We start from the raw sequence: 24,439 nt of genomic DNA on the forward strand, positions 1-24,439 counted from the left end.
ATGGCGGCCATTTTGAAGTTGGCCATTTTGAATCCAACTTTTGTTTTTTCAATAGGAAGAGGGTCATGTGACACATCAAACTTATTGGGAATATCACAAGAAAAACAATGACGTGCTTGGTTTTAACGTAACTTTATTCTTTCATGAGTTATTTACAAGTTTCTGACCACTTATAAAATGTGTTCAATGTGCTGCCCATTGTGTTGGATTGTCAATGCAACCCTCTTCTCTATATACTGCTATATACTACTATATACACCACAGGAGAAATGCTAGCACAGGCTTCCAGTATCTGTATACACTGCTATATACTACTATATACACCGCAGGAGAAATGCTAGCACAGGCTTCCAGTATCTGTATACACTGCTATATACTACTATATACACCGCAGGAGAAATGCTAGCACAGGCTTCCAGTATCTGTATACACTGCTATATACTACTATATACACCGCAGGAGAAATGCTAGCACAGGCTTCCAGTATCTGTATACACTGCTATATACTACTATATACACCGCAGGAGAAATGCTAGCACAGGCTTCCAGTATCCGTATACACTGCTATATACTACTATATACACCGCAGGAGAAATGCTAGCACAGGCTTCCAGTATCTGTATACACTGCTATATACTACTATATACACCGCAGGAGAAATGCTAGCACAGGCTTCCAGTATCCGTATACACTGCTATATACTACTATATACACCGCAGGAGAAATGCTAACACAGGCTTCCAGTATCCGTATACACTGCTATATACTACTATATACACCGCAGGAGAAATGCTAGCACAGGCTTCCAGTATCCGTATACACTGCTATATACTACTATATACACTGCAGGAGAAATGCTAGCACAGGCTTCCAGTATCTGTATACACTGCTATATACTACTATATACACCGCAGGAGAAATGCTAGCACAGGCTTCCAGTATCTGTATACACTGCTATATACTACTATATACACCGCAGGAGAAATGCTAGCACAGGCTTCCAGTATCTGTATACACTGCTATATACTACTATATACACCGCAGGAGAAATGCTAGCTCAGGCTTCCAGTATCCGTATACCCTGCTATATACTACTATATACACCGCAGGAGAAATGCTAGCTCAGGCTTCCAGTATCTGTATACACTGCTATATACTACTCTATACACCTCAAGAGAAATGCTAGCTCAGGCTTCCAGTATCCGTATACACTGCTATATACTACTATATACACCGCAGGAGAAATGCTAGCACAGGCTTCCAGTATCTGTATACACTGCTATATACTACTATATACACCGCAGGAGAAATGCTAGCTCAGGCTTCCAGTATCTGTATACACTGCTATATACTACTATATACACCGCAGGAGAAATGCTAGCACAGGCTTCCAGTATCTGTATACACTGCTATATACTACTATATACACACGCAGGAGAAATGCTAGCACAGGCTTCCAGTATCTGTATACACTGCTATATACTACTATATACACCGCAGGAGAAATGCTAGCACAGGCTTCCAGTATCTGTATACACCGCTATATACTACTATATACACCGCAGGAGAAATGCTAGCACAGGCTTCCAGTATCCGTATACACGGCTATATACTACTATATACACCGCAGGAGAAATGCTAGCACAGACTTCCAGTATCCGTAGTTTCAGGTGCTGCACATCTCGTATCTTCACAGCATAGACAATTGCCTTCAGATGACCCCAAAGATAAAAGTCTAAGGGGGTCAGATCGGGACACCTTGGGGGCCATTCAACTGGCCCACGACGACCAATCCACTTTCCAGGAAACTGTTCCTCTAGGAATGCTCGGACCTGACACCCATAATGTGGTGGTCACCATCTTGCTGGAAAAACTCAGGGAACGTGCAGCTTCAGTGGATAAAGAGGGAAACACATCATCATGTAGCAATTTCACATATCCAGTGGCCTTGAGGTTTCCATTGATGAAGAATGGCCCCACTATCTTTGTACCCCATATACCACCCTCTTCCTATTGAAAAAACTAAAGTTGGATTCAAAATGCCCGACTTCAAAATGGCCGTCATGGTCACCACCCATCTTGAAAAGTTTCCCCCCTCACATATACTAATGTGCCACAAACAGGAAGTTACTATCACCAACCATTCCCATTTTATTAAGGTGTATCCATATAAATGGCCAACCCTGTACTATAGGAATTGTATTTCTCTTACGTTTCTTGTGTTATTTTTAGAAGATAGATATTGTGATTATCGCTATATATATATAGAGACATTATGTATGTAAGTGTATATAAATATATCTCTATAGATTTGGATAAAGATGGATATAATGGTGGGATATTTATCAAAGTTGTCTATTTCCCGCATCAATATAGACCAAACTACATGGCGTAAGGCCGGTCTATTGTGCACCTAATTTATCGAACGTTACACGGCTCTTGATAAATTCCGCGCATGGACTTCGGGATCTATTGTCTGACATTTCAGCGTATTTTCGCCTGATGCAAATTGCATTTTTCCATCTAAAATAGACTAGAATGCATCATGTACTAAAAATCCTCTAAAGAAAAATTCTCACGTATTTAGACTGCGACTTTCTGTGCGACAATTTTAGACAGGAAAAAAACAGTCTAAATCCTTTTGATAAATCTCCTCCCCCCAATGTGTGTGACTGAGATATATGCATGTCCCAAAGGTATCAGTCTTAACATTTACAACTTCCGTTTACAAGTTAGCATAAATTCTGCAAATTGCACCAAATTTATAAAAATGGCCCATGTAACATAATAGATATGGAGACCAAGGTGCAGTCTTCCTGATGCCACATCATGGCCGGCTTAATCACCTCATGTGACTCCTTATTTTAGTCACATCCATAATAATTATTGCAGCTATAACAAAATACGAATAGTTCATGTGTCTGGACCTTGTCACGTTTTATGTGCCCTATTGTGTACATGCAGCTCAGCCGATTCCATTGTGAATACAACTTTGTGTATGAACATTGAGAAAAAAATATTCCGACAAACGGAGTCTAGTAGAAGTTTCCTTACTACATCTAGGGAAAAAGAGAAGGGCTGCCTGAGAGGACATGATAATCCTAATACGATGATTGACAAAAAATATTGGGACTCTGGGTCATTGTCAGAAAAGAGCATTACAAAAAAAAAAGCAGTAACTACTGCAAAGAAGCGCACACCGATAATATTTCAAGAAAATCTATACTTTATTAGTTCATAATCATAACATTAGAGAAAAAGGCTAAAATCAATGAAAAAGCTCTATGAGCTAGAACCACAACATGGGAGAAGGGCCATGAACCTTCCTTCCTCACAACCCGTCTAAATGGCCCAAATTATGTATACACAGTTCTGACTGGGACAAACATAGGCATAGAAATAATCATCGAAATCATACCCTCACAATAAGAATATAGGGGGAGATTTATCAAAACCTGTGCAGAGGAAGAGTGGTGCAGTTGCCCATAGCAACCAATCAGATTGCTTCTTTCATTTTCCACAGGCCTCTTTAGAGGCCTGTGGAAAATGAAAGAAGCAATCTGATTGGTTGCTATGGGCAACTGCACCACTCTTCCTCTGCACAGGTTTTGATAAATCTCCCCCATAGTTACATTCATCTTTATTTGTTTATGTACACTAAACATAAGCCAAAACAAACCACAGACAGAATATCACTGTAGAAGTGCCAGATGGGATGCCAGAGTCCCACGCGTTCCGTCACAATGTGACTTCCTCAGGGGTGTGTCAGAAAAGAGGTCTCATTTTCCTTCTAATATTAATACTTTTTTATTATTTTTTTGCATTTTTTTTTTTTCTACGATCCTTGCTGTGTAAAGCTGCACAGAGTGCGCCACCTAATGGCCTGAGTATGAAAACACAGCAAGGATCTGTAATGAGCACTGCAATAGTTTGCCAGGAACTACTGTGTGCACTTTACCTCTCAAGTTTTTATACGGTTTAGTCTTCTAGCTTTGTTCTACTGTCATATAAAATACATCAATATAACGAAACCAAATACATTTCAATAGATACTCGTGTGTTTGACCCTAAATGCTGCAGGCTCCTGTGAACATTTTCTTTTATTGCCTAACTTTGTACTATTACAAATAAAAACTGATTTGCTATTCGTCTACATTACAGATTTTCTACTGTATTTTCTGCACCTAACATGCATATACATGGTTCCCCTAACTTACAATGGCTTTAGGTTACAATATTTTTAGCATACAATTGTCTTTTCTGGACCATTGTAACTTGAGAACAAACTCAACATACAATACTACAGACAATCCAGATCTGCTAACCCTGTCACTGGCTGGAGGATCTGACCAATCAGAATGGGCATTCACTGGTAACACCCCTGTATTACTGAAGTATATGCACTGACTGGTGTCTGGCAGCGCCCCCTACAGTACATGTTCTGTACTGCTCTTTACCTGTGCCACGGTTAGGCTGCATTCACACCATGTTTTGGGTATACGGCAGCCAGATCCAGCTGGAAAATCTTTAAAAATGGCTGCTGCCATACACAATTTATTTCAATGAGCCGGACGGCGTCAGCTAGGGACTATGGTTTGCCCATTTTTGGACCGTATGAATTTTTGTTGCCGAACTAAAAACTGTGGTCTGCTGTGGTTTTAGTCTGGCAACAAAAAAACCACGATTCGGTTAAAAAATGAGCCGACCGAAGTCACTAGCTGACTCCGTCTGGCTCATTGAAATGAATGTGGTACGGCAGGAATACACAGCAGCAGGTTTGTAAATTCTCCCGCCAGATCTGGCTGCTGTATACCCAAAACATATTGTGAATGCTCCTTTGAACACGAGGTGAGGGCGGCTCCATTTTACTTTTTTTGGGACACAGCGTGTACTGTACAGGACCCTGAAGAAGCTCCTGTCTTCTACATAGACAGTGATTACAGCTCCAGCAGATCTTTATTACTTTTATATATAAGGATTTGCTTTATCTGTATTATCTACTTATTTTTCTTCAATTCTCACTTTTTCCCATTTTTGGATGACCCTTTGGGGCCTTAGTACTAATTACCAGGTTTCCATAGAGTTATGGTCTCAACATAAAATGGTCATCCTGGAACAATTTAATATTGTAAATTGATGGATCATTGTATAGTCCTGGCCAGAAGTTCTGATAACCAGCATGCCAGAGTAAATTGAAGTTTAGAAAAAAGGATATTCGGCCTTTTGCATAAACTTGATGTATTTGTCAATAAAAGTAAAAATAAATTAAAACAGTTACCTATAGCGGTACTTCAATAGCCGTAGAAACATTCGACCAAAACAGTGGTCTCCAAACTGCGACCCTTCAGATGTTGCAAAACTACAGCTCTCAGCATGCCAGGACAGCCAACGGCTGTCCGTGTAGGTTGGGAGTTGCAGTTTTGCAACATTTGCAGGGGCACAGTTTGGAGACAAGTAGCCTAAGGGTGCTTTAACACCACGTTTTGTACTTGCGGTTCCCGAATACGGCTGGGAGGAGGGGGGGGGGGCAGGGCTTAATTGCGGCGCCCGCACTCAGCCGTATTCAGGAACCGTATTTAATGCATGTCTATGAGCCGACCGGAGTGAACCGCAGCCTCCGGTCGGCTGCGTTTTCGGCCATATGCGGTTTCCCAACCGTAGGCAAAAACGCGGTTGACCACGTTTTTGCCTGCGGTCTGGAAACCGCATACGGATGGAAACGCAGCCGACCGGAGGCTGCGGTTCACTCCGGTCGGCTCATAGACATGCATTAAATACGGTTCCCAAATATGGCTGAGTGCGCGATTAAGCCCCGCCCCCCCCTCCTCCCAGCCGTATTCGGGAACCGTAAGTACAAAACGTGGTGGGAAAGCACCCTTAAAGATCTAAAGACACTGAAGAAGCAAACATTGTATAAAAAACTAAATTTGTGTCAGTCTCAACTTTTGGCCATGACTGTACAATACAATGCAAGCTGCTTGATCCTGTTCAGAGCTCATTTGATCAGATGTCTGTCTGTAGCCCTTCTGTCTGCTTCCTTGGATTCTAACCAACTTTGGTTTTATATTTATTTGTGTTTTTTTAGGTGACCATTTAGATTTCAGGAGAGGGGAGAGAGGGGCTTTAGAACAAGGAGTCTGGGAAAGTATCGAGCAGCTTGCATTGTTTTAGATACTCCTACAAGCTGCAGAAGCAAACACTAGAAAATATTTAATAGAGACCGATGGCAAATTTGGTTTATTTGTAAAAGTACATGCAGTACAATAAAAAAATAATAATAATAATGGAGTTAATTGGCAACCAGAGTTAAAACATCCATCATGTAGATGATTTTTGGAACCATTAAATATATTACATCACGTACAATTCTTTGACCTTTTTATTGGTTCTCTCAAGGTTACTGTAAGCACATGTTCCCCTTTGCAGGAGTCGTGTGAACACAGTCTGTCACAGATGGAGAAATCACACAAGCAGCTTTTGTCTGAACTCCAGAGACACCATGAATGGGAGATCCAGAGACTGCGGCAGGAGAAGGATCAGCTGCTGGCAGAGGAGGCTGCAGCCACGGCATCTGGTAAGGAGAGGGAGGGAACCTTTTAAGATTGATGGAAGCCATGTGCATTACAGAAACAAAGAACAGTCGTTCTTGCCTTTTGAGAAGAACATTATACTGACCTGTTACGGTATCGGAGAGGCCCCGTCTTATAACCTTACCCTACAAACCACAATCCAGAGGTCGTCTGTAGTGAATTACATGTCTTCTTGTCAAACTACATCAGAATGGAATTGATGACATGCTATTGTAAAATTTCACACACTATTTGGTCTCCGCATTATTATAATGGTCTCAGGCTGTTGCAAAACTACAACTCCCAGCATGCCCGGACAGCCGTTGGCTGTCCGGGCATGCTGGGAGTTGTAGTTTTGCAAAACTGGCGGTCCACAGTTTGGAGACCACTCCACTATTCTATACACGCGATGGCAGTCATCATATCCGGATCGCAAGTTGTAAACCCACAATAGGGTGTAAAAATCTTTTCACCTAGCTCATGGTTAAAACACCAACCCACAACTAGAGATGAGCCAAGTTACAGTAAATTCGATTGTGCACGAACCATCGCGGCTCCGCAGTTGATGACTTATCCGGCATAAATTAGTTCAGCTTTCAGGTGCTCCAGTGGGCTGGAAAAGGTGGATACAGTCCTAGGAGAGAGAGTCTCTTAGGACTGTATCCACCTTTTCGAGCCCACTGGAGCACCTGAAAGCTGAACTCTCCGCCGAGCCGCAACCACTGAGCCGCTAGGTTCGTGCAGAATCGAATCACTGTAACTTCGCTCATCTCTACCCACAACTACAAACCAAAATATTCTTTATAGACGGATAGTACAGAGGTTTTGATTCATCAAGATTTTTGTAAAGAGCACAATGTGTCGCTTATGTTAGGCCATAGTAAAAGCTGTAAAATGTACCCAATCACACTCTTGCATGTTGTTTACATGCAACGGTTTCCTATGTTTCAACATATTTCCGCGCAAAGTTCTTTGGCTGACATTTAGTCTTATGACATTTTAGTCTTTTTTTCTGTCTAGAAAAGGCACAAAAAGAGGGTTTATTTGCACCTTTTGGTTTACACATTTCTGCTGATTTTGAGTTGCAATCCACTGATTTTGGCAGTACCCATGATATGGAAGGGTTTTATGAACTGCGCCTTATTGTGAAAAGGCGCAAAAAAAGCGCTAAGCAACTGAAAGGTCTCTAAAACTACACCAACCCAGACTTAGCTTGGCTTTTTGGTGTTTGTGAAGAGTAAAATTTCCGAAAATGTGACTTGCACAAAACTTATCAAATGCTCTGTGACCATTTTAATAAATTTGGTGCTCCTACACATTACCAGCACACACAAAAAAGGTGTAAAAAAATTCTTCACTTACACCTACAGGGATAAATGCCGGCCTTTATCTCATCAGAGATGACTGCTCTTAGAATAAAGCCCCAGGTTCCCCTCTTGTCACCCTCACCAAGCAGCTGATTTTGTTAGGAGAATCTGTGGTCATATTGGCATTTCCCTGTAGCAGCTGCTCTATGGAAAATGTAGGGCGGCCATTCAGATGAATTGACATCCATGTACAAGGACTGCTCTTTTGCAGAGCAGCTCACTCTTCTGGCTCATAGAGGGGAGTCCCAAGTGCCCCACTTGCTCTCTGATGCCATATACCTTAATGGGACATGTACATAGGGGGTTATCTTCTGAGACAATACCTTTATTATCATGGGAAAGGAAAGAAACAGGAGGCAGCACACACAATCCACGCAGCATTCAAAACGGTCACGCAGTGAAAAGTCAGCATGCAAATCTTTCTCTCACTTATCATTTGTTGGGGAAAAGCAAGAGACCTCCCTAAATTTCCTTCTCCCTGTAATTTGCACATATATCTTCATTGGGACATTTAGGGAGAATGAGGTGTATTTATGCCATATTGCCTTGTGCTGAGCAATGACACGAACAGAGGAGCAGACAGGGAATGAATAGCAGATGCTGCTGATTTACTGACTGCAGAGCAATTGTCAGCTGTGTACTAAAATGTTCAGCAGCAGCTCTGGGTGGGGAACTTGCAAGAGGAGTAGACAAAGTGGGAGGACTGATAGGCTGAAGAAAGCAATGCATTCTGGGAATTGTGCTACCGGTCAACTACTCAACCAGGAAGTAGTGGAAAGACATGGTAGGGAGAGGATTACATACCCACAAAACATATAGATATTTGTTGATTCCAGAACTGGGGCAGATAGGTAAGCAATGTTTTATGCTTCTGCCGCTATGTATTTTATTTATTTAAAAAAAAAAAATGTATTTACCAATTTACTACTTTAAACTGAAGGCTCAACTTTAGTGAATGTTACTAACTTTTTAAAATATGAATTGCTAATTTGTAATCTTAACTCATACATTTTTCTTTCCTCATTTGCTTTCCCACAGTGATTGAATCCATACGGGCTGCTCATAAGGAAGAGCTCCAAAGAGAAGTAGAGAAGGCTCGGACGTTCCAACATGGCGGATCCTCTACAAACGAGATGCTCCGGCGGCAGCACCAGTAGGCAGCTCTTATTATTGTTTTTTATCTTTTGTCAACCTTGTATTCCAAAAAGTCAGGATTATGTCAATAACTGTACCTGACCGACTGGTTTTCTTTTCCAAAATCCTATGGATTTATTTAGTTTTATTTTTAGCTAAAACATGATCTTTATGGCCTTCCAATACTTGCATGAAACACACAGCCTCCCCCTGCTCTATGCTTAATATGCTTTTGATAAGTTATGTACCATGATGTAAATTACTCAGGTTTATTTATTTTTATTTTTTTCGGGCAGATCTGAAATGGACGCCTTAAGACGGGAGCTGCAGACTTTGTCAGAACGTTACTCACAGAAGTGCTTAGAGATTGGATCAATGAACCAGGCTGCCTCAGAGCGGGAGAGAGAACTGCAAAGATGCCAGCAGGAAGGACAAGAACTTCTGAGACAGAATCAGGCAAGTGCAACAATTGATAGTTTTCTTGCCACTAACTTTACAAAAAAAAAAAAATTTCCCACCATAATATTTTATAAACTCGTTGGTTAAAAACCAGCACACTCAGGAATTTTGGCAGATCAGCTGGGAATCCCTACAATTAGTCTAATGACCTATCCTATTGATAGGTGATAAAAATTTATAGTAGAAAACCCCCTTTAAGCCAGTGGTTCTCAACCTTTTTTGTATGTCTGCAGGTACCCCTCGTGCAGAACTTATGCGAGGGGTACCCGCAGACAAAATAATTCATAAGTAATTACCTTTCTAATGCAATACTTGATCCATTGTGGCATTATTCCCCCCTCCCTCTGATACCCTTTTGACATAATCGGATAATGGCAAAAGGGAATCAGAGGGAGGGGGGAAAAATGGCATAAGGGCATTAAGATGGAGGGGGGATAATGATTACCCCTCTATATTAATCCCCTTGTGCCATTATTCCCCCCTCCCTCTGATCCCCTTTTGCCCTTATATCCCCCCCCCCCATCCATCTTAATCCCCTTTTGTCATTATTATCGCCCCCTCCATCTTTATCCCCTTGTGCCATTATTCCCCCCCTCCGATCCCCCTGGGCCAATATGAGATACATACCATAACACCCTTCCTCTCAAACTGCGAAGTTACACTTATTTTAACATGTTTGCCAGGCCTGTGTCTATCCCATTCGATGAGAGTCGCAGGAGGCCGCACAGACGGGTGACGTCCTTCTGCGCTGTGCCGGCACCTCTGCGCAACATCAGGCTCGGGCAGCCACTGCAGCTCACGCAAAGTGGCCGCAGCGTCCAATCCCCGCTCTGCGCGGACAAATACTGGCCAATGCATGGCCGGTATTTTTCAGCGAATTGCCGTACCCCTAGAGGTACACGTACCCCTGGTTGAGAACCCCTGCTTTAAGCAGTATCACTGAACAATTTTTACATTACCTGTAAGAAACCTGGACATCCCTGAGGGTCATAAAACCCTTTTGATAAGGGCTGTTTATCAGACAAATGGGCATTTCTAGGAATGTTTATTCCTGATAATCGGACTGTATAAGGCTGTGTTCACAGGTTGCCGTTTTATTGCAGTACTATCATGCAGTGTTTTGCTGTTCTTGTGACATACTGCAATGGAACTGCAACGTGTGAATGCAGCCTAAAAGGGCTAGCGATCAGCCGATGACTCGCAAATGTTTACCTTTTAAATGCTTGTGCGTTGGCTGATCGCACCATTTCAGCAGCCATATAATTTATTCCTATCAGCCGCACATCGCCCTGTGTAAACAGGATGTCCGCCCGGCAGTGATGTTATTAATAGGCTGCATGAATGATCCAGTGATCAGGTAGGTGGCTGGGCTGCACAATTGATTGTTTTATGTGATGGCTCATCAAATGAGCACCAACCATCTAGAACAGTACTTGTTCCCGGTCTTCTGTCAGCCCCTGTAAAATAACCCCTTACTAAGCCCCTGGGTTGTCAGCTATTGGAACTGAAAGAAATGGAGCGCCATCCCTTAACGGACGGCTTCACGCTATGGAATCTCTGGCTGGACGAAATCCTGCCCAAGATTCAGAATGCGGGCAGCACCGACTAGTGATGACTAAATCAGTCCGTGCTGGGACTGTGCAGACATTTTCAGCAATGTCTGATGAGTGGAGATCCGCCAGAACATTGAAGGAGTTCAATGTTTTGGTGGAATTTTTCGAGGGGATTTTCCAGGCAGGAAGTCCACCTTCAAAACTCTGCAGTGTGCACTGTGTAGTGGAATCCCATTGCTAGCATTGGGACTCTTTGAACCTAACTTCATATGCTGCACTTAATAATGTTGTGGCATCTGATCATTACAGCAGAAGTGCCACAGTAGTCTTCTGGCTATTTTTCCTGTAACTGTATATATCTTGGAGACTCTAGGGTAAGGCGAAAGGGGTTGCCCAAGGATTTTTACTCAAAAATAAACAGACAGTGCTTAAAAATATCTCAATGTCTCTGTTGCCTTTCCTTATCTAATTCTGCTGGTACATACCACCGTGACTTCTTCAAGCTAAATTTTCTCTCTGCAGAACTTTACGCCCAGATGGCATAGGTTCCTCACTTCGTCAGTGGACTCTGATCCTCTATATGAAAACAATAAATAACATAATACTGCCTGACACTGTATCCTCCGACTGCTACACTGCCACACACTGTGCTCTCTGAATATAATACTGCCACACACTGTACCCTCTGAATATAATACTGCCACACACTGTACCCTCTGAATGTAATACTGCCTCACACTGTACCCTCTGTATATACTGCCACACAATGTACCCTCTGAATACTGCCACACACTGCACCTTCTGAATAGAATACTGCCACACACTGTACCCTCTGCATATAATACTGCCACACAATGTACCTTCTGAATATAATACTGCCACACAATGTACCCTCTGTATATACTGCCACACAATGTATCTTCTGACTATAATACTGCCACACACTGTACCCTCTGTATATAATACTGCCACACAATGTACCCTTTGTATATAATACTACCACACACTGTGCCATCAGAATATACTACCACACACTGTGCCATCTTAATATAATACTACCACACACACTGTTCCCTCTGAATGTAATACTACCACACACTGCACCATCTGAATATAACACTGTCACATACCATACCTTCTGAATATAACTTTGTCACACACCGTATCCTCTGAATATAATACTGTGCACTGCGCCATCTGAATATAATACTACCACACGCTGTGCCCTCTGAATATAATACTACCATACACTGTACCATCTGACAATAACCCTGTCCCACATTGTACCATCTAAATAAAATACCACCACACACTGTACCCTATGACTAATACTGCAACATACTGTAGCCCATAAAAACCGTAATAGTGCAGACACGGTTGGAGGGGTGATGAGGCTGATATTTATTCATATCCACTAACCCCAAACTACTGTGCCACATATCTATCATCATCCCTCATCTCCCCCCCCCATTACTGTACCACATGTCTACATCATCCCTTATCCCCCCCCCCACATTACTGTGCCACATTTCTAAATCATCCCTCATCCCCCCCCACATTACTGTGCCACATGTCTACATCATCCCTCATCCCCCCCCACATTACTGTGCCACATGTCTACATCATCCCTCATCCCCCCCCACATTACTGTGCCACATGTCTACATCATCCCTCACCCCCCCCCACATTACTGTGCCACATGTCTACATCATCCCTCACCCCCCCCCACATTACTGTGCCACATGTCTACATCATCCCTTATCCCTCCCCACATTACTGTGCCACATGTCTACATCATCCCTCATCCCCCCCCCCACATTACTGTGCCACATGTCTACATAACCCCTCATCTACCCCCCCATTACTGTGCCACATGTCTACCATCATCTCTCACCCCCCCCCCCCCCTCCATTAGTGTGCCACATTTCTACATCATGTCAGCCTCTCAAACAATCCCCCCTCACTCCGCAGCACGCCCAGCAGGGTGCAGCACTCACTGCTGTGCCGCAGCTGTTTCTGCTCTTCCTCACATATGCTCCACTGAACTGATCTGGCTCTGACCAGTCCTGACAGCGGACTAGTAGACGTTAGCATAAGTGCAGTCCACTGTCCGTCACACTCCTTCCACAATGATGTCACATCACGTGACCGTAGGAACCCTGGAGTTTGGCAGGGCAGTAGGGTCACAATTGATTAGTATCTTTTTATGTTTCATGATTACATGATCTCTGTGAGCTTAATCTGCACTGCAGATAGAGCTCACAGACACAGCAAGGACACGGGCCGCAGGGTGTCACCCCACAGAGGGTGTCACCTGTGCAGTCCGCACCCCAGTTGGATCAACACAGGAAGCAGTGTTCAGCAAATGTCCAAACCACAGCTGCAGCGGATGAGGGCAAGTTTGTTATTAGGCGGCCAAGCAACGAAGTTTTACACTGGACACCTATGGTTTTTGCTCATATTATTTATATTTATATATATTATTATTTATTATTACTATTATTACTATTATTATTCCACCGCAAGTTTCAAATGCTTATATCTGCTGCACTGTAACTCCAAAACACATGTTACTTTGCCTAGTGGTAGACCAATGTGCATAATCTTATGTAATATAAAGGTCATAGGTCACATGGTAAGGTCGCCATCTTTGTTTTTATGGCAATTTTTGCACAACATTCAAAATTTTTCTTCTCTAGAACAGCTAAAGCTACAGATATATAAATCTCTGTATGTGGTGACACTGTTGTGCAGAGTCAGATTTGATCATTGTAAGACTTTTGGTCACATGGTGTGGCCGCCATATTGGATTGCACAATATTCTACAAACCTCATCTCTCAAACCATTTGTTAGAATAACGTAAAATTTGGCAGACCTGTTCATGGTTACCTCCTTTACCAAAGTTGTTAAAGCTGGTTGATTTGCATAAACAATATGGCCACCGATTGCCAATAAGGCTGGGTTCACACCATGTTTTTTGCAATACAGTTCCCGTAACCGGATTTCTCAAAACCGGACTAAACTGTATCAAAACGTACAAATTTTAATCTGTTTGAAAAATGTCTGGTTGAATCCGGTTTTTAAGAAAAGAACATATATACGTTTTTAACTTTTCATTCCATTATGAATAAAGTTTCACTTGTTTGATTGAAATTCCAAGAAAAAAACAGTGCAAAGTCAAAAACCGTATGGTGAAAACCTGATGGAACCGTGCGCACATACAGTTCTATATGGTTCCCATTGACTCCCATGTTTTAAAAAAAGTATACATTTCAATACGGTTTTTCACTCGGACCAAATACCGTAGTAGGCTACAGTTTTGGGTACGGGAAAAAACTGACAAAACCGTACAGGATGCAAAACAGACACAATCGGATACATCTTTTGGCATACAGTTTTCAATACTGTTCCATACAGTTTTCAAATTGAAAACGTATACGGGAGCTGTATTGCAAAAACGTGGTGTGAACCCAGCCTAAGATTTAGACAGTATTAATATTAATGCGCTATTTTTTTTAATGTAATATGTACACTGTTAATTAAAAACTTATGTTTCTTTGCACAATGGTAGAATATTGTGCTTAAGAGTTTTATAACATAAAGGTCATAGGTCTCATGAAACCATTAAAGCTACAGATGTAAAATAGCCGTGTATGGTTACACTGTGACCTAGACGCATACATGTTTGTTTGACGTCATTCAACCATATGGGTTCGGCGGCCATATTGAATAATGTAAATATCGACAATTATTTATATTATTTCTATGGGGCTTTTTGTAATATGTCTGTAATTGCCTCAGTGTTAATTTAAAACTCATGAAATTTAACCCAAAGGTAGAGCCCAGTACTATGCATAATCTCTTGTGGTACAAAAGTCATAGGTCACATGGTCAGGCAGCCATATACATTTGTGTGGCACGTTTTTGCACAATATTGAAACCTCTGCATTTCCCCAATCACTAAAGATACAGGAAAAAAAAAAAAGGATTTGGTTACACTGTGATCACAATTATGACTTGTTAATTACAAGTCTGTTGATCACATGGTATAGCCAACATTTTGAATTGCACAATATTATAAAAACATCTTCTTCTTTAACCCCTTAAGGACCGGGGTTTTTTCCGTTTTTGCATTTTCGTTTTTTGCTCCTTGCCTTTAAAAAATCATAACTTTCAATTTTGCACCTAAAAATCCATATGATGGCTTATTTTTTGCGCCACCAATTCTACTTTGTAATGACATCAGTCATTTTGCCCAAAAATCTACGGTGAAACGGAAAAAAAAAATCATTGTGAGACAAAATTGAAAAAAAAAAACGCTGTTTTGTAACTTTTGGGGGCTTCCGTTTCTACGTAGTACATTTTTCGGTAAAAATGACACCTGATATTTATTCTGTAGGTCCATACGGTTAAAATTATATCCTACTTATATAGGTTTGATTTTGTCGTACTTTTGGAAAAAATCATAATTACATGCAGGAAAATTAATACGTTTAAAATTGTCATTTCTGACCCCTATAACTTTTTTATTTTTCCGCCTATGGGGCGGTATGAGGGCTCATTTTTTGCGCCGTGATCTGAAGTTTTTAACGGTACCATTTTTGCATTGATAGGACTTATTGATCGCTTTTTATTAATTTTTTCATGATATAAAAAGTGACCAAAAATGCACTATTTTGGACTTTGGAATTTTTTTGCGCGCACGCCATTGACCGTCCGGTTTAATTAACGATAATTTTTTATAATTCGGACATTTCCGCACGCGCCGATACCATATATGTTTATTTTTATTTACACTGTTTTTTTTTTTTTTTTTTAATGGGAAAAGGGGGGTGATTCAAACTTTTAATAGGGAAGGGGTTAAATGACCTTTATTCACTTTTTTTTTTTCACTTTTTTTTTTTGCAGTGTTATAGGTCCCATAGGATGGCGATTTCGCCGCGGCTATCCCGAACAGCCCACTGAGCTAACAGGCACACTTTCACTTTAGACGCGGCGTTCAACTTTGAACGCTGCGTCTAAAGGGTTAATAGCGCGCGGCACTGCGATCAATGCCGCGCGCTATTAGCCACGGGTCCCAGCCGTTGTTAGAGGCCAGGCCCGACCCGCTATAGATTGGGAGCGGACACATGACGTTCCAGTATGTCATGTGTCCTTAAGGTTAAAACTGTTTGTAAGATTAACGTATAATTTGGCAGACATGTACATGGTTTACTCCTGTACCAAGGTTGTTAAAGCTGGTTCATTTGCATAATCAACATGGCCACCGCTCGCCAATAACATTTAGCATGAATAATTATATATATATATATATATATATATATATATATATATATATATATATATATAGTTAAATGTGTGTAATATGCAGACTGTTAATCTAAAAAGTTATATTTCTGTGCACAATAGTAGATTACTCACTTTCTGTACCACAGTTGATCACCATATTTGGCGGCCATATTTGATTGCGCAATATTCTGCAAACATAGTTTTCTCTAAAATTACTGGTTAGAACAGTGAAAATTAGCACACGTACGTCATCACTTTCTGTACCACAATTGATCACCAGATTTGGTGGCCATATTTGATTCAAAACAATGTGAAAATTAGCACACATGTTCGTGATCACTTTCTGTACCACATTTGATCACATGGTTTGGCCGCCATATTGGATCGCGTAATATTTTGCAAGCAAACTTTTCTCTTAAATAACTGGTCAAAAAAAAATTAGAAAATTAGCACACATGTCTACGATCACCTTCTCAACCAACAGGGCTCACAGCAAGCGTGTGCTATACCCTGGATGTGCAGCCTGGCCACCTGTATTGCTGCTTGTAACTATATATTTATTTATTTTGTCACCTTTTTTATGGGGGCTGAAATACTTTTTAAATCGCACTTCTTTGGTTCTGTTTTTCAGGAATTAAACAACCGACTTTCAGAAGAAATTGCTAAATTGCGGTCGTTTATGGCCGGCAATGGACCAAGTGATGGTCGGTTACATGCAGGGGAGAGGAACACAGCTGAACTGGAGGTAAATGATGCATGAGAATGGATTTCGGGATAAAGGTTCAGTTTTACTTAGAATCATAAACATGTTAGGCAATGTTTCAACTTATTGTCTTACAACTTTACCTATATTTGTCTCATACATTTTTCTTGGACTAGTGAGAACCTAGTACAAGCAAGGCTAAGTAAGCACTAGAGCAGTGGTCTTCAACCTACAGGCCTCCAGATGTTGCAAAACTACAACTCCCAGCATGCCCGGACAGCCGTTGGCTGTCCGGGCATGCTGGGAGTTGTAGTTTTGCAAAATCTGGAGGTCCGCAGATTGGAGACCACTGCTCTAGAGTGTGCTCTCCCAACTCTGTCAGATGATTGAGACAGCCTGCCAGTGTAAGTCTATGGGATTGTCTGGTTAGCGCACACAGAGAACGTGCTCAGCTCATTCCCCGCTCCATTCTAGTGATTGGTTGGGATCAAATTTATTTATTATTAATTTTATTTAAAGTGATTGCATTTACGGTGTGTTGACTCTTTCCAAACATATAATGTTGGTGCAAAGAAGGATTGGATATGTTACATTTCTGGGAATGGTGTTTGGCAGTGGCATATTCCCCTCTTCCTATTAGAGAGGGAATAGCTGTCTGCTTACAGATTTAAAGGGGTTATCCAGGAAAAAACTTAGATAGATATAGATATATATATATATATATATATATATATATATATATCTATCTCTATATCTCTATCTATCTATCAACTGGCTACAGAAAGTGAAACAGATTTGTAAATGACTTCTATTAAAAAATCTTAATCCTTTCAGTACTTATGAGCTTCTGAAGTTAAGGTTGTTCTTTTCTGTCTAAGTGCTCTCTGATTACACGTGTCTCGGGAACCGCCCAGTTTAGAAGAGGTTTGCTATGGGGATTTGCTTCTAAACTGGGCTTTTCCCAAGACATGTGTCATCAGAGAGCACTTAGACAGAAAAGAACAACCTTAACTTCAGAAGCTCATAAGTACTGAAAGGATTAAGATTTTTTAATAGAAGTCATTTACAAATCTGTTTAACTTTCTGGAGCCAGTTGATATATATAATTTTTTTTTTTTCCTGGAATACCCCTTTAATCCCGGATTTCTGATTTATTTATTTTAAGAAGCAATTGTAGGGAATCTTCCTAGAGCTGTTTCTGTGAAAGACTGCAGTTGCCATTTTTATCAATTCCTTACTCCGAACGCTGTGTACAGGCTTCCGTGTTCGCGGCCGCCGGGTGTGATGTCTCGGCCGCCCCCTCGTGACGTCTCGCCCGTCCCCTCAACGAAAGTGTATGGGAAGGGGGCGCGACCGCTGTCACGCCCCCTTCCCATAGACTTTGGTAGTGGGGGTGGGCGTGACATCACGAGGGGGCAGGCGAGACGTCGCGAGGGGCCGGGCGTGACTTCACGCCCGGTGGCCGCGAAAACTGAAGCCCGCACACAGCGTTCGGAGTAATGAACTTCCGGACGCTGTGAGCGGAGCTCCGAAAATTAGGGCAGCGCACAACCCCTTTAATGGCAGCAAGTCGAGGGTTCCTTCTAGTATGTTTCTATAGATGTCATTATACTATGTCCTCTGGCTCTTCAGTTTGTATTTCCAAAGCCCACAACATTAAAAATAACTTCCATTAACACTTTACTGTCACACATTCAGATAGAATTTATGTTCTGCTTACAGAGAGGTGTTGATGTACTTGTTTGTCTTGTTTTTTACGTACAGATTTTTGGAAATATCTTGCTGTAAAAATCTGAGAACTTGACTGTATTGTCAGTAAATAACATCTGGCGTTTAGAATGTGAGGAGCTGCATTTTGCCATTGTTCAGTATTTCTAGACTTCCTGACATAGGTCACATGAGAATTGTGCATTTTTACCAGTTGTAGTGATCTCTACTTTATTCTTTTTCACAGGTTTTACTGCGAGTGAAAGAGAATGAGTTGCAGTATTTAAGAAAAGAAGTCTCCTGCCTGCGAGATGATCTCCAAAACATGCAGAAGGTAAGAGTTTGCATTTTGTACATGCATTAAAGTGTACCGATCATCAGCAAAAACTTTTTATATAATGTAGATAATACTATTATATGTATATTTGTAATATACATTGGTCAAAAATTTTTATATTTGATATGAAAAAAATTCTGTCCCTGCAGCTATTGCTTGTGTGTCTCTGTGAGGAGACTAAATACAAGAAGTGTGGGTCGGACAAGCAGGACTCTGTTCAAGCTCCTTGCTTGTCAATCATTCTACTGTGTGAGCCGGGATCTTGTGACAGAGCCCTGCCTGTCCTTGGTGCACAGAGCCCTGCCTGTCCTTGGTGCACAGAGCCCTGCCTGTCCTTGGTGCACAGAGCCCTGCCTGTTCTTGGTGCACAGAGCCCTGCCTGTCCTTGGTGCACAGAGCCCTGCCTGTCCTTGGTGCACAGAGCCCTGCCTGTCCTTGGTGCACAGAGCCCTGCCTGTCCTTGGTGCACAGAGCCCTGCCTGTCCTTGGTGCACAGAGCCCTGCCTGTCCTTGGTGCACAGAGCCCTGCCTGTCCTTGGTGCACAGAGCCCTGCCTGTCCTTGGTGCACAGAGCCCTGCCTGTCCTTGGTGCACAGAGCCCTGCCTGTCCTTGGTGCACAGAGCCCTGCCTGTCCTTGGTGCACAGAGCCCTGCCTGTCCTTGGTGCACAGAGCCCTGCCTGTCCTTGGTGCACAGAGCCCTGCTGCATGCTTCAAATTGTTTTTAGATAGCTTCTTCTCGTGTTTATAACTGTCTTCTAAGGTGTATGGCGGCCTCTCAACATCATATCTCAGTGGAGAGATGTGTCAGTCTGCTGGATTGTTCTGCCTGGCCATTTTATTCTGGAAGAGAAAAACCAACAGCTTTCTGGCTCTGGCATATGCCTCCCCATACATGAACGTTCAGCTATGCCGACTGTTCATGTGTATGGGGAAGTCAGAGGAGAACATTCAGATGACAGTAATTGAAAACTCCACCAATGGCAGAAAAGACTAGCATTATGGAGATGCACACCCACAAATTTAATGAATATAAAGAGATAAATACACTGCTCAAAAAAAAATAAAGGGAACACTAAGATAACACATCCTAGATCTGAGTGAACGAACTTATCGTATAAAATACTTTCGTCTTTACATAGTTGAATGTGCTGACAACAAAATCACACAAATTATCATTGGAAATCAAATTTATCAACCCATGGAGGTCTGGATATGGAGTCACACTCAAAATCAAAGTGGAAAACCACACTACAGGCTGATCCAACTTTGTAATGTCCTTAGAACAAGTGAAAATGAGGCTCAGTAGTGTGTGTGGCCTCCTCGTGCCCGTATGACCTTCCTACAATGCCTGGGCATGCTCCTAATCAGGTGTCACCTGGACAGTCTGTGGGGCAACGTGGCATTGGTGGATGGAGCGAGACATGATGTCCCAGATGTGCTCAATCGGATTCAGGTCTGGGGAACGGGCGGGCCAGTCCATAGCATCAATGCCTTCCTCTTGCAGCTACTGCTGACACACTCCAGCCACATGAGGTCTAGCATTGTCTTGCATTAGGAGGAACCCAGGGCCAACCGCACCAGCATATGGTCTCACAAGGGGTCTGAGGATCTCTTCTCAGTACCTAATGGCAGTCAGGCTACTTCTGGCAATCACATGGAGGGCTGTGCGGCCTCACCAAAGAAATGCCACCCCACACCATTACTGACCCACCGCCAAACCGGTCATGCTGGAGGATGTTGCAGGCAGCAGAACGTTCTTCACGTCGTCACCAGACTCTGTCACATCTGTCACATGCTCAGTGTGAACCTGCTTTCGTCTGTGAAGAGCACAGGGGGCCAGTAGCGGATTTGCCAATCTTGGTGTTCTCTGGCAAATGCCAAATGTCCTACACGGTGTTGGGCTGTAAGCACAACCCCCCACCTGTGGCTTTCGGGCCTCCACCCTCATGGAGTCTGTCTCTGACCATTTGAGTGGACGCAAGCATATTTGTGGTCTGCTGGAGGTCATTTTGCAGGGCTGTGGCAGTGCTCCTCCTTCCCCTATTTGCACAGAGGCGGAGGTAGCGGTCCTGCTGCTGGGTTGTAGCCCTCCTACAGCCTCCTCCACGTCTCCTGATGTACTGGCCTGTCTACTGGTAGCGCCTCCATGCTCTGAATACTATGCTGACAGACACAGCAAACCTTCTTACCACAGCTCGCATTGATATGCCATCCTGGATTAGCTGCACTACCTGAGCCACTTGTGTGGGTTGTAGACTCCGTCTCATGCTAACACTAGAGTGAAAGTACCGCCAGCATTCAAAAGTGACCAAAACATCAGCCAGGAAGCATAGGATTTGAGAAGTGGTCTGTGGTCACCACCTGCAGAACCACTCCTTTTATTGCGGGGTGTCTTACTAATTGCCTATAATTTCCACCTGTTGTCTGTTCCATTTGCACAACAGCATGTGAAATTGATTGTCAATCAGTGTTCTTCCTGAGTGGACAGTGTGATTTCACTGACGTGTCATTGACTTGTGGTGTTTAAGTGTTCCCTTTATTTTTTTCAGCAGTGTATTTATTAAACAATAAATGGGTCTCAGTGGGACTCCATACTTCATCATGGCTGTTGCCGGCTAGGTGTCTGTCTAGTATTGCACATGTCCACTATTATCACTGCTGCTCTGTTCTCATGATGCGTTTTTCTCCTTTTGGTAAATTTGCTCACAGAGTAGCCTTACTGTGTCCCTACAGACCATTATACTAGACAGGGCCCTATGTGCAATTGTTAGGCTGGGTTTACACTACATTTTGAAGATATGGGAACCGGATCCGGTTGGGGGGAGTGAAAACCGTGCTCTCCCTTATCCCTGCCGGCCCCGGCCCCTATCTCATTCATTTGAATGGGCCGACCGGAGTCATATAGTGGTCGGCTCATTTTTGCCCCGTATCCGGTTTTCTGACCGGACCTAAAACCGTGGCATGCACTATTTTTATCTCCGTCCAAACAAACTACAAATGGAGCTCAAACGTACAGTCAAAGTTTTACATGGAAAGTCTATAATAATAGATGTGATCATAATGTCTATGGTGATAGATGTGGGTGTGTTACCTTTATTTGCTTTTTATTTTTTCTTGTCCTCCTGTTTACCTCTGTTTGAGCTACTGAGCATGCTCAGAAACTGGAACGAACTAGGAAGTGAAGGCAGCTCGTGTGACCTGCATCCCAGCCACCCAAAAAATGTCAAAAAGGAGTGCAGAAGAGGTGTCTGGCATCTATGGCTGCAGTCAGAACCCAATATTGGACAAATCCTGATATAAACGAATTAATCACTGATACAGACGGGGGAGATTCATCAAAATCTGTGTAGAGGAAAAGTTGACCAGTTGCCAATAGTAACCAATCAGTTTGATTCATACATTTTTTTCAGAGGCCTTTTCAAAAATGAAAGAAGCTATCTGATTGGTTGCTATGGGCAACTGGTCAACTTTTTTCCTCAGCACAGGTTTTGATGAATCTCCCCCAGATGATCCGTTATTTAGACCTAAAATTCAAACGGGTCGTTTATATGAAAAATAGCCTTAAAAAATGAATCACCAAACGTTGGCAATAAATATGAATTTAGCCAATTTGATGTTTTGTATGGAAATCCTCCAATATGCTCTGGTGATACTTTTTGTTTTTTGTTTTTCTTTAAATTAACATTCTAATTTTTATCCCTTCTAGGATAAACGGTATGCATCAGAGAAATACAAAGATATTTATGTAGAGCTTAATAATATTAAATCTCGGTCAGAGCGCGAGATCGACCAGTTAAAAGAACACCTGCGACTTGCCATGGCAGCTTTACGAGAAGAAGCGGCAATGCGCAACAGCGTTGGAGAGTAACGGTAAGAAATGTTTATTTATTTTTTCTTTTTTTCAGATCCTTTTTATGAAAGGTTTTTACACAACATAACATTTTTGTTTTTGTTATACCAACAGCAGGAAGGGGAAGGGTGTGGTGCCAAAACTATGCCCATTATGTGGGATAATTAAAAAAAACTAAACCAACAAACCTCCAGTGCTACTGTGGTACTTCTGGTGTCCTGCTCCGGTCCCCTGTTGCGATGTGACGTGTTGGGCCCAGGAAACACACAGGCCCATTCTATTGTACTGCTGCTCAGCAAATCCTTGGCCACAGAGATGTCCCGCCTCGGCCAACGATTTGCTGAGCAGCAGTACGACACATTGTACAGTCACATCACAGCTTTGAAAGACTATCACATCAGGGGACTGGAGGCACAGCGGGATCGCTGGAGTTAAGTAAAGGTTTAATAAAAAATAAAAATAAATCTTTTTTTAATATCCGACAAAAAAAAAATAATTTCTCTATCGGCTCCATTGGGAGACACAGACCATGGGTGTATGCTGCTGTCACTAGGAGGCTTGACACTATGGTAACAAGAAAAGTCTGCTCATCCCAGCAGGGTATACCCCCCCACAGGCACCTGAGGTAATCAGTTTAACTTAGTGTCTTAAGGAGGTGGACAGGGTCTGGAGTTTTCTAGACCAGGTCTTGTGTTTCATAATTTTCCTAGATTAGGGATTTGTTATTTTTTTATTCCGTTTTCTTTCCTGTTTTCAGGTGGGGACTCAGGAACTGCGGCTCACTGTTTCCCCATTGTGATTGAGGGGGCACAGACATTGCGTATATGTGCTGTTAACCCCCTCTCGCCAACGGTCAGCGCCTGGGGTTGTACCTCATGGGTCCGGGTCCCCATATCTCCCTGCTCGCCTCGCTCGCACATGGTAGCCCGGCGTGATGCAGGTGACAAAAGGCTGACTGAAAGCTTCATTGAAGACTACATTAGGTAAGTTCTTCTGACTGAGGTGAGTATTTTTCCCTTTCTCCCTTAGGTGCAGATTTGCAACCTCTGGAGACCCTCAGTTTTTGGCCCACATTTCTCAGGGTCTAATGGGGCTGGCCTGGACAGGGAGTTCTTTATTACTGGGGTGACCAGTGGCATTTTGGATAAAAAGGGGCACAGTTTACTTCACATTGCATTCAAACAGATGTGGGTGTTTTACTTTAAGCGGCTGACAGCCGCGGCATTCTTCTATGCGGGCGCACGGAGCGCCGGCCTACTTTCACTTTCGGCAGCAGGATGCTGCCGGCGGCGTCTCGCCTGCTCAGTTCCCCGCGAGTGCATATGCGAATGACATGTGCGCTCGGGGCAAGGAGCGGGCGCCATTACTGTGTTTCTTGTTGAAATTTCGGCGGCCGGGGCGCTTTAGCTCCGCCCACCCAGGCGCCGAAGCTTCTAGGGGCGCGAACTGACCACCAATCAGCACTGTG

The 24,439-nt window shown here is 42.7% G+C and overlaps 1 protein-coding gene across 4 annotated transcripts in view; it reads left to right on the forward strand.

Annotated features, from left to right (window-relative positions):
• Window positions 1-24,439, forward strand: part of TRIOBP (TRIO and F-actin binding protein) — a 117,773-nt gene that overhangs the window by 85,298 nt on the left and 8,036 nt on the right. For all 4 annotated transcript variants that reach the window (XM_056523914.1, XM_056523915.1, XM_056523916.1 and 1 more), the window contains 6 exons: window positions 6,427-6,574; window positions 8,975-9,089; window positions 9,367-9,526; window positions 17,004-17,117; window positions 19,030-19,116; window positions 22,828-22,991. In XM_056523914.1, coding sequence (XP_056379889.1) covers window positions 6,427-6,574; window positions 8,975-9,089; window positions 9,367-9,526; window positions 17,004-17,117; window positions 19,030-19,116; window positions 22,828-22,989 — 786 coding nt within the window. In that variant the 3' untranslated portion in view covers window positions 22,990-22,991. The remainder of the gene's footprint in view (window positions 1-6,426; window positions 6,575-8,974; window positions 9,090-9,366; window positions 9,527-17,003; window positions 17,118-19,029; window positions 19,117-22,827; window positions 22,992-24,439) is intronic.

Source organism: Hyla sarda, chromosome 6, assembly GCF_029499605.1.
Source record: "Hyla sarda isolate aHylSar1 chromosome 6, aHylSar1.hap1, whole genome shotgun sequence".
Lineage (NCBI taxonomy): Eukaryota > Metazoa > Chordata > Amphibia > Anura > Hylidae > Hyla > Hyla sarda.